The sequence below is a fragment of the Phalaenopsis equestris genome, unplaced genomic scaffold, assembly GCF_001263595.1.
Source record: "Phalaenopsis equestris unplaced genomic scaffold, ASM126359v1 Scaffold000114, whole genome shotgun sequence".
NCBI classification, from domain to species: domain Eukaryota; kingdom Viridiplantae; phylum Streptophyta; class Magnoliopsida; order Asparagales; family Orchidaceae; genus Phalaenopsis; species Phalaenopsis equestris.
Window position 1 is genome coordinate 711,804 of NW_018164556.1, and position 10,629 is coordinate 722,432.

Here is a 10,629-nt window from a genome sequence, read left to right on the forward strand (position 1 = left end):
TTGCCAACTATCTGATTAACATTTATTTTCTTAAAGCAAAACATCACATATTGAGTTATACAACTCTCAAGTCTTAAACACAATAATTCTCCAAGAATAATGTAAGTTTTACAATAACAAGCACAACTAGCCAATGCCAAGTAACAATATAATCTTATGGGTTGATAGCTCCATTTCTTTCATTCCATTGATTGTTTCACAACACAATTCAAACTTCAGGGCATATCAACAGAAACTCACAAATTGGATTTTTTTTTTTTTTTTTTTTTTTTTTTTTGAGTAATCAGTTGAAGCTCATGCGCGATCGACTGAAATCCCATCCCTGCTGTAAATTTGATGCTTAAGTTTGGTGAAGCTACATGAAGTCTTCTTCAAGCTCTTGCAGGGATTTATTGGTGGATGCAATTTGCTTGTTGGAAGTCATCTTCTCAGAAACCATGAGTCCTTTGTAGCTCCTCAGTTCTGTCTGCCTCTCCTTTTCAAGCCTTTCCATTTCTTCTCGGCGCTTCTATAAGATTTAAGACACAAAACTTGTTAAAATAGATCATGGAGATTAAGGCTTGCAAGTATTTCAGATTTCATTTAATCAGGCAGTTCAGAAAAAAAAAATCACCTTTTCTCTTAATAGCTGCTTCTTTTCAGCTCTTTCTGCTGCATTGACAGCTTCACGCTCAGCTGTCAAGGAAACAATAAAGAAGTTTTTATGTTGGAAAATTTACATGCATACCACTCAATTCTTATGTATTTACATATCTAATACCTAAACTTCCATTTTTATTTCATTTTTTAAAAGTTAAAAAGATGGTATTTTCTATGTGATATAAAAGATTTGGGTGGTGTAAATGTAAAAAGTAACATTTAGGTGTTTGATATGTGATTACATAGGAATTGGGTGGTAAATGCTGCTTAGCGGATCTGTATAATGTTATTGACCATGAATTAAAACAAAAAAATTATGCAAAACATTCATTTAAGGAGGAAAGACATGGAAGTATTATCATATTTGTCTTGACAATACATACTGATCAACAATGAAGAAAAACCTCTTTCAAAAAAAAAACAATAAAGAAAAACCATGCTATAGACAAGCGAAGAGTTAAGGTGGTAGGGTGGAAGGAGAGAAAGGTAGAAGAGTAATGTAGTAGTGCTGCTTTTATTTCAATGCATTTAAAAAGTTTTTAATTCTTCCCATACTCATTATTGTGGAATTTCTTGGTATTGGATGTGCCAACACTGTATCCTTCATGGTATGGTGGTGGATGGAGGAGAATTGTTAATTCAATGTAGTGATGATGCGATTATGGACTCTGGTAATTTAATTCGATGAAAAATCAAAATTTTAGCCATTCAATGCTAATATTGGCTAATAAAAATGCATAGGGGCATTTACATATATACCACACAATTCTAATATATTTACATATCTAAAACCTAAACTTCCATATTTACTTACAGAACACTCAAATCATTGACATCACATCAAAAATACTATTATCACTAGCATTTTAAAAGTAAAATACTCCTTTTCATGTATAGTTTTTTAATAACAAGGTGTTATAAATGTAGATTATTTTAGGCAATTTACAGTTTGAACTTATTTTCCAATCATGCAACATCAAATAGGCAATATAAAGAATATTGATACAACTATTCGATATTCCAACAATGCTGTTATGAGCGGACTGCGAGATTTGTTGAAGACTTCCATTAATTATGGGGGACAAAAAAGAAAGAATGAAAAAAATACATTGTTGGGCTATTTAAATTCCTTATTTTGTATAGATGAGTAATTTCTTAGATCATCACAATTCATTTGCAAATGTTCTTTCCCTTCAATCACAATACAATTTCCTATAGGATGAGTATGAACCTATGGTTGTGTGTAACAGATAGGCCTGATTTTATATCAATTATATCTACTAACAAAGGAATGATAACTTTATAAAAAGATATTGTTAGGCAAGTAATTTAGTAATTTTGATTGAATACAAATTTTGCCCAAGTTTCAATCATGTGTGTGCCGTTGAAAAGTGACTCCTGCGAGTGCGCTTGTACAAGTGCTCCTACCATATTCGAGGAAAATTATTTCTTTTTACAAATATGAAACACCAATTTCTTATTGTGATAAATTTTTCTCTCAATTATTTCACACATTTTATTATTGGCTCGCAAGTGCATTTTGCTAAAAATTGGACTCAGTTGGAGTTAAATTATAATTGCGTGCTAATTTTACATGGAAAAATTTTAATTATTAGTTTCTTTGAATGTATTCAATTATTACATTATTGTCCAAGTTTTAATTCTTATATTTATTACTTGTGTTTAAAGAAAGTTTGTTGGTTCAATTAGTACTCATGATCTATGAATAGGAGAGTTCCCTTGCATGATTTACATATATAGCATCATACTAAACTGCATTATGAAATACTAAATCATATCACTCATAAACAGGGCTGATAATCAAAACAGCTTAACAAATCATGAACTAGATGAGATTTCACACACTTAAGCATGACAATTGAATATGTTCCTAAATAAGCAAAATTAAATATGTACCAAAATTAATTTGGTTCAAGCTAATAAGCAAAATTAAATATGTAACAAAATTAATTTGGTTCAAGCTAAAATTGATGGTTTGGTCACATTAAATGTCGACTATCTAATGATCTGCTTAGCAAAGTAGATGTTTTAGATTTGACTTAGGTTAAGAAAGGCAGAGGAAGACCTAAAAAGACTTGAGCATATTGTATAAAAAATGATATTAATTTATTAGAAAAAATTTAAAATATGACACTCAATAGAATTCAATGAAGAAAAAACATTCATGTAGCCTAGCCCACTAAGCAGGATAAAGTCTTGTTGTCATTGTCGTGCTGTAAAATTGATAATTTGGAAGTTAATCAAACTCATGCACATCAACCTGGAGTGGATTCCAATCATAATAATGAACCCGTTCAATTGAATGTCAATGCTTGTGGAACATTAAAATTTTTCAAAATTGATAATTTGAGGTGTTTAACAATGATGTTCATGTCATCATCTAAATAAAAATTACCATATTGATGATGACTACGTTAAAAATTGACCCTATGCTTTCACTGATTGAGTGTTGGATTTAGTCAAGTTTTTTTTCTAAATAACAAAACCAAACTCTAGTGAGCGTCCCATGAGCTTCAAGAAAAAAATAATAATTGAATGAGCATGGAAAGACTACATATACAGAGACAGAGAGAGAGAGAGAGAGAAGGGAGCCTGCTACCACCTAGGTTAGAATTAAGAAAAATAAGATGGTACTTACATTTTCCATATCATGATGATTGATGAACATAAATCATTAACAATGGAGACCAAAATTAATACCACTTAACGCAATAAATTTTAAGAATTATTATGGCACATTCTATCATTAATGAGATCCTGGAACCACCCTTTAGATTTATGTATGACTCAAGACCTGATATTTAGCAAGAAATGACATCTCACCACATTCCATCATTTGAGCATGCTGTTCAGCTTATAATAAATTTTGAGTATAAATTTCATGTGCTTCATAGAGTTAGTAAATATTCAGGCAATGCATCATTTTGTCAAAACAATCAAAAGCTCAAACTATTATAGCTACTACATCTGAAGGTAATAGCACTACATTTAACAAGGGTAGCAAGAGAAATCATTTGCTTCTTCGTTTGAAAGATTCCAACCAATGTATGCTTTTAAGTGCCATCAAATTGGTCATTACGCCAATGAGCATCCTAGCTGGAATTGGCACATAAATATACAGGACAAAGAATATAGAATCATTGATTCTTATGATGCAGAGGTTACTGAAAAAAATAATTATTATGAGACTGTTTTAGTTGATAATTCTTTAAATGTCATAAGTTGCATAGCTCCCTTTATAATTGAATCTAATTGGAAAAAGGATGGCAATTTTTCAAATCTATATAAAAAAATAAGTAAATTTGTATACTCATAATTGATAGTAAGAGTTACATGGATGTTATATCCAAAGTTATCCAAGGCTGCATGAATTTGAAACTTGAATCACATCCACTATCGTACAAAGTAATATTGGTAGATAAAATTATTTTTTACAAGTACATAGCTACATATACTGATAAAATTTGTGTAATGTGCTTCCCATGGATGTTACTGATTTTAGTTTGGATGGATCATAATTATACAATTTAGATGCTACTCATTTTTTTGGTAAGTCTAATATGGAGAAGACTAGCTTTGATGCATAAAAGCCGAAGAGTAAATTCGAATCTATAGAAGAATCTAGTGTTCCCAATGAAGTGAAAAAGATTTTAAATATCCTACATAAACACGCACTTGAGAAAAAAGAGTTGGGATGAAGTTGTAATCTATGCCTTAATAGTTGTTGAGTTAAATAATGTCGCATCGAAGTTAGAATTTTACTGGATTATACTACCAAGTATTGGTTGATTTTAAATATATTTGTCCAATACAGATTTCTAATGAATCATCACAATTAAAAGATATATAGCATCTTTGTGATTTAATTCTCGTATCATCATTAAAATATTTTGCCATGATATAGGATGAATCTAATAGAACATGCTACATTTAAGAGATAAATTGATGAGTTACTTAATAAGGTGTTGGAAGTACGAATATCGAATAAATGATCTCCTATATCTCATTTGAATGTTATACTACATATGATGAATGATGTCATGATATTTTCTTAAGATTAATAAGAGAAGTTATTATCATTAGATTAAATGAAGGAAGATGATATATCAAGATTTGCCTTTAATAAAAAATATGAAATATTTGAATATTTCGTGATATATTTTAGATTAGCTATTAAGATTCTTACCCGAGGTAGTTTTGAATATATATTCAAAAGAAAATTTTTGAAATGACATAGAATTAATACAAATGATACCTCTTGAAGAAAGAATTTTTATTGAATGAGATTTAAATGGACATGTTAGAAAAAATTCACAGTGACTATGATTTTAGAGTGACTACTGAAAAAGGTAGTCATATTAAATTTTATTTTAGCTTATTATTTTGTTATTGTTGATATTACATTTGAGAAAAAAGATGAACATATTATCACTTATAAAAATAGATCAAATAAACATAAATTGATTATTTTTTGTGAAAAAAAAAATCATGTTAGATTTTGTTTTAGCTTGTGATTTTGTTATTGCTAATATTTTATTTAAAAAAAGAGATGAGCATATTATCACTTCTAAGAATAGATCTAATAAAACGCATTGATTGTTTTTATGAAAAAAAAAATATCGTCGAGATTATAAGATCATTCCAAGTGAAAATTCTAAGAATAGATCTAATAAAACACATTGATTGTTTTTATGAAAAAAAAAAGATCGTCGAGATTATAAGATCATTCCAAGTGAAAATTTAAAAACCCACATCAATCATTAATTTTGAATTTTAAGATGAAGGATTGAAAAATAAAGAGGAGTTTTTATATATGTAGCACTCCAAACATAGCTATTTACCCATTTCACAAACAAAACTTAAATTATAAATATTTAACACCCTTAAAAAGACACCTTTAGCCTAGATCTCTTCTTTGTTTCCGCACCCTTTCAACAAAGCATAGAAAATCTTTCTAGGCATGGGAACTCCATTCTTCTGCACACAAATTCTCCTTCTCCATCTATTATTTTTTGGTTTTCTTGCCGCTCGTAATCTCCAGCTCACATTTCAGAAGCCTGTAGCCACCAGTGAAGCCACAGGAGAAGTGACCTTCAACAGTACTGAACAAGAAAGTTGTCTACGAAATCACAAACGCCGGAAAAGAAGAACCACACCTTGCTAGAAAAGAAGGTCGTCCCCCTCGCTGCAGATGAAAGCTAACCATCTTTGCTGAAAGAAAGGGCCTACAAACTTCGTTTGACAAGCTGCCAAGGATGGAAAGATCTTAAAAGAAACTTTAGGATAAGTCAGATGAGGTGGTAAATTTTTCTGAAGGAATAATCCTCCCGTACAATCTGCTTGACAGAAGCTAGACGAGGGCGTTAGTCGCTGTTTAAGGGTGTGAAATATGTAAAATTTAAGTTGTGTCTGAAATGGGTAAACACCTATGTTTGGAGTACTACATATGTAAAAACTTAAAAAAAAAAATTATCATAGAAATAGATGAGGGTGTTTAAAAGACAAATAAAATTATTTTGATGAGTAAACTTCAAGATCTTAAGATTTGAGATATCCACGAAAAAATTAATATTATATAAGATAAAGTAACAAGTATTAGTAACAACTTATAAAAGACGTGCTTAGAGAATAAAAGAACTCATATAAATAAAAATAGTTGTGATGGAATAATAATGTGCAAAAAAAGATTTTTTTATAAATTAGTTCAAATGTAAGAGTTTGAAGAGTTAGGAAAAATTTAAGGTGACTCATAGAGTGAATAAGAGAATAATTTGTAATGTTAAAAATTTTGCTTTTAATATCTTTATAATATATTAGATACTAAATATGATGAAAAATAAATGTATAAACTAACCAAATAAAAAGATAAAAAAAATAAAAATTTAGTTCAAGTGTATTAAGAATGAAAATAAAAAGTATGCTTCATAAATGAGGATATTCAACATAAGGTGGGTGAGATATTTTGATAATTTTTTTATTCCAGATTGTGAAAATAGGATCAACTTTAGTGATATTAATATCGTAAATAATAACAAATTTTTTTATTTCCAACGGTACATTAGTAAAACAAAAGTTAAGGAGGCTTTAAAGAAAATGAAATGTGAAAAAAAATAGGACTTGATGATATTTCAATAGAAGTGTGAAAATGTTTAGGAGTTATGGGAAATTATTGACTTACTAAACTTATTAATATTATTTTATAACTAAAACAAGATGTCTGATGAATGAATAAAGAGTCTATTAATTCCTATTTTTAAGAATAAAAGAGATGCACAAGAGTGGCCATATCATAGATGAATTAAATTAATGTGTCATAAATTAAAGTTATGGGAGAGAGTAATTAAGCATAGGTAACGACATGATACAATGATTTCTCAACATTAGTTTGGATTCATGTCAGGCAAGTCTACTATGGAAGCTATAAATTTATTGAGATGTTTGATGAAGTATATTAAGAGAGTGAGGATCTATATATGATTTTTGTTGATTTAGAAAAAGCTTATGAAAAAGTGCCAAAAGAAGTACTTTGGAGAGTTCTGGAAAAAAAAAGGTGTTTATATTATTTATATTCAAGTCATTAAAGATATGTATACTACAGCTATTATTTGTGTTCAAACTAAAGGAGGATTTACCAAGTATTTTCTTATTTCAGTTGGTTTACATCAGATATCAACTTTGAGCCCATATATTTTTGCTTTAGTTATGGATGGTTTTATTGAAAATCTACAGGAGGATGTGCCTTGGTGTATGTTTTTCGCTGATAAAATTTTTTTTTGTGGATAAGACTGAAGAGCATCCAGGAAAAATCTTTTTTTGTGGATAAGACTGAAGAGCATCCAGGAAAAACTTGAATTATAACTTCAGAGTTGAAAAGCTTTCATTCGAGTAGATTTAAAACTGAATACATAGAATGTAATTTTAGTAATAGTAAAGGTAATAGAGAGGTTGTAATAGTAGTAATCAACTCATTAGAAAGAAAGAACATTTTAGATATCTCATGTCTATTGTTCAAAGTGATGGTAATAAAGATAGGGATATTATTAGTATAATTCAAATTGGATGGTTGAAATGGAGGAATGCACCAGAACTATTATAGATAAGTACCGCTATTAAAGGAAAATTTTATAAGATAGTGGTGAGACCTGCAATGCTTTATGGTGTGGAATGTTGACCTGTAAAAGAGAAGCACAAAATTAAGTGTTGCAGAGATGAGAATGCTTAGGTGGATAAGTGGCTTTACACTTTAAGACAAAAAGTGAAACGAATATATCTGTGAAAAAAATTGAGAGTAGCTCCAATGACAAATAAGATTAGAGAGAGTTGCCTTAGATGGATTGGTCATATTAAACGCCGACCATCTGATGACCATATTAGGAGAGTAGATGTTTTAGATTTATCTTATATTAAGAAAGATAGAGCTAGACCTAAAAATACTTGGGCATGTTATATAAAAAATAATATTAATTTATTATAATTAAATGAAAAGATTCATGTTGGAGGAAAAAGATTTATGTTGGAGACCCCACCTAGTGGGATAAATGCTTGTTGTTGCTTTTGTGGTTGTATTTCTAATGAATGATGAATTATTTGAATGGTTAGTGATACATTTTAGATTATCCAATGCACCTAGTATTTTTTATGAAAATAAAAAATTACCTTGCTGTTATACAAGTTTTTCAGTATTTTCATTATCTATTACCTAAAGAGCTTGTATTGTATTCTATTCATTAAGCTTTGAAATAATTGAGTTCAAAAAAGAAGTTGAAACATAAATATGCTAAGCGAGTTGATAGTTTATAAGAATATTCCTCCATACTTGAGCATTCTGCTAAAATTAATATTATGAATAGAGTTTAAGTTATTATAAACACAATAATGGTTTAAGTAATTGCTTTTGATGAAATAAGAGAGGAGTTCAACATTTGCAAGGATTTTGATGAGATTTCTAAGACAATAAATCATCTTATTTTAACGAAAATAGCATGGCTAAGCATATTTATATTTAAAAAAATAACTTTGTATTCATAATTCATATTTGAGAGACCATCAATTTCTAGAGCTGGTTGATGTTGATAATTTTGATAGGGATAAGGCCATTGCAATAACTAAGGTTACATATTAATGTATAAGCCTAAAAAGGAATGTGTCACATAGTATTTCAAAACAAAGGATTTGTCAATCTGCAAAAGCCGGAAAACATAACATAAGATTGTACATACCTTTAAAAATTCCATATCAATTATGGGCGGACAACTAGAGTGAAATTTGTGTCGGGTATACTGCAAATATCGAGAGTATGATTCTATTTCTGTAGTGATTTATCATTTTATGCAATGTCACAAAACAGCTAAACTATATTTTAATAAGCTAGTTAATTTGCGTGAGTTACCTAAGACAATTATTCTTTATTGGGATGTAAAATTCAAAAGTTATTTCAGTAAAACCCTTTGAAATAAAATGATAATACAATTTAAATTTTTAACTATTTACACCTACACACAGATGTCAAACTAATAAACTAAATGCACACTTTGGAGACATTTTATGTTGTCAAATAAAAGGCAACAAATTCGGGTGGGATTTGATATTATATAAAACAAAGTTAGCTTATAATTCATGTGTCAATAGGTATATTAGAAAGTGCTTATTTGCGATTGTCATAAGATCTCAAACTAAAAAACCTATAGAACTCTTGACCTTTATAAAAAAATGAGGCCTAGTGCATTTCTACTTTGACAATAAACTTTATGCGTATGTGAACAACAGAAACAGAGTTTAAACTTGGTGATAAAATAATATACGTTAAATAACTTCAATTCAAAAAATTTTCATCATGAATCTTAAGAAATTAAATTGAATAATGATAAAGCCAATAAAGTTTTGCAAATAATTAGAACTAACATCTCAATATTCATAATTCCAAAAAAACTATGGAATTAATCTAATTTTTAACCTGTTTTATTTGACCTCCAATGTGAATTGACATCCAATCCCCAATTAAATACATCTATACGACTTGTTCCTTAAATCATTTTGAATGATGAGATTGTGTCCATTGTTTAAGGTGGATTATAGAGAGATCTTATTCATTGGTGAAGCATAAGCATTTATAATAACTAATGGATAACTTTAAAAAAAACACAAAGTCTGCCTTGATTTACTAGATGAGTATCAAATGCTAAACTCAGGGCCAACTTTATTCAAGTATATTTGTTTACTTTGCTAAACTCTGTGCCAACTTTGTCCAAATTTAGTTGTTTATTCTTTTTGAAGGAATCCCGTCACCCAATGATTTGCACTAGTTTTCATTTGGTTGGTTTATTTTACTTTAGTTTGAAATTTTTGTAATTTAATGGAATGTACTTGTTATTTCATAGGTTGGTGAAGGTTTGGTAAGAGATTCGGTTGATTTGTGATGTGGGAACTAGAGTTTTATTTCAGTTTATATATCTAGTTTTATTTATTTTAGTTTTTTGTGTCTCTATACTTTAGGATGATATACTTGTAATTAAGAAAGTCTAGCCTTTATAAATAGGAGTTGTTTTGTGTGGGCTGGGGATAGATAGTTTTAAATTGGTTGTAATATCCTTCCCGGTATCCTTTCGGGTTAAGAAGTGCATTCAAGATCCTAAAGTGGTGTCCAAGTAGCGATCAACCATCTTTCTTTTCAGTAAACGTATTCTTTTCTTAGGATTTTCGATCCTAGCTTTTCTTCTTTTCTAGATTTTTCAAACTTTAGTTTTTGTTTATGCGTTGTGCGGTATATCTTTGGCATCAGAGCATTGTTCTTGCACATCTTTTCTCTTTCTCCCCCGAGTTCTTGTGCATTTCATCCTTCTCTTCCCATTTCTTTTCGAATTCCTTCCTCTATAAGTTTGTCCAGATCTTTCATGTTTTTTCGATTTTGGTGGTTGCAAAAATTGTCTTGCGATATTTCTGAGCCGTGCATTCCTGCTGCCGTGGGTTCTA

The 10,629-nt window shown here is 29.6% G+C and overlaps 1 protein-coding gene across 1 annotated transcript in view; it reads right to left on the minus strand.

Moving 5' to 3' along the window:
- LOC110020974 (coiled-coil domain-containing protein 25) overlaps positions 1 to 10,629 on the minus strand; it is a 29,379-nt gene continuing 18,750 nt past the window's right edge. Inside the window, exons 5-6 of the mRNA XM_020719282.1 lie at positions 614 to 675; positions 1 to 508 (exon numbers count right to left, since the gene is read on the minus strand). Coding sequence (XP_020574941.1) covers positions 356 to 508; positions 614 to 675 — 215 coding nt within the window. The 3' untranslated portion in view covers positions 1 to 355. The remainder of the gene's footprint in view (positions 509 to 613; positions 676 to 10,629) is intronic.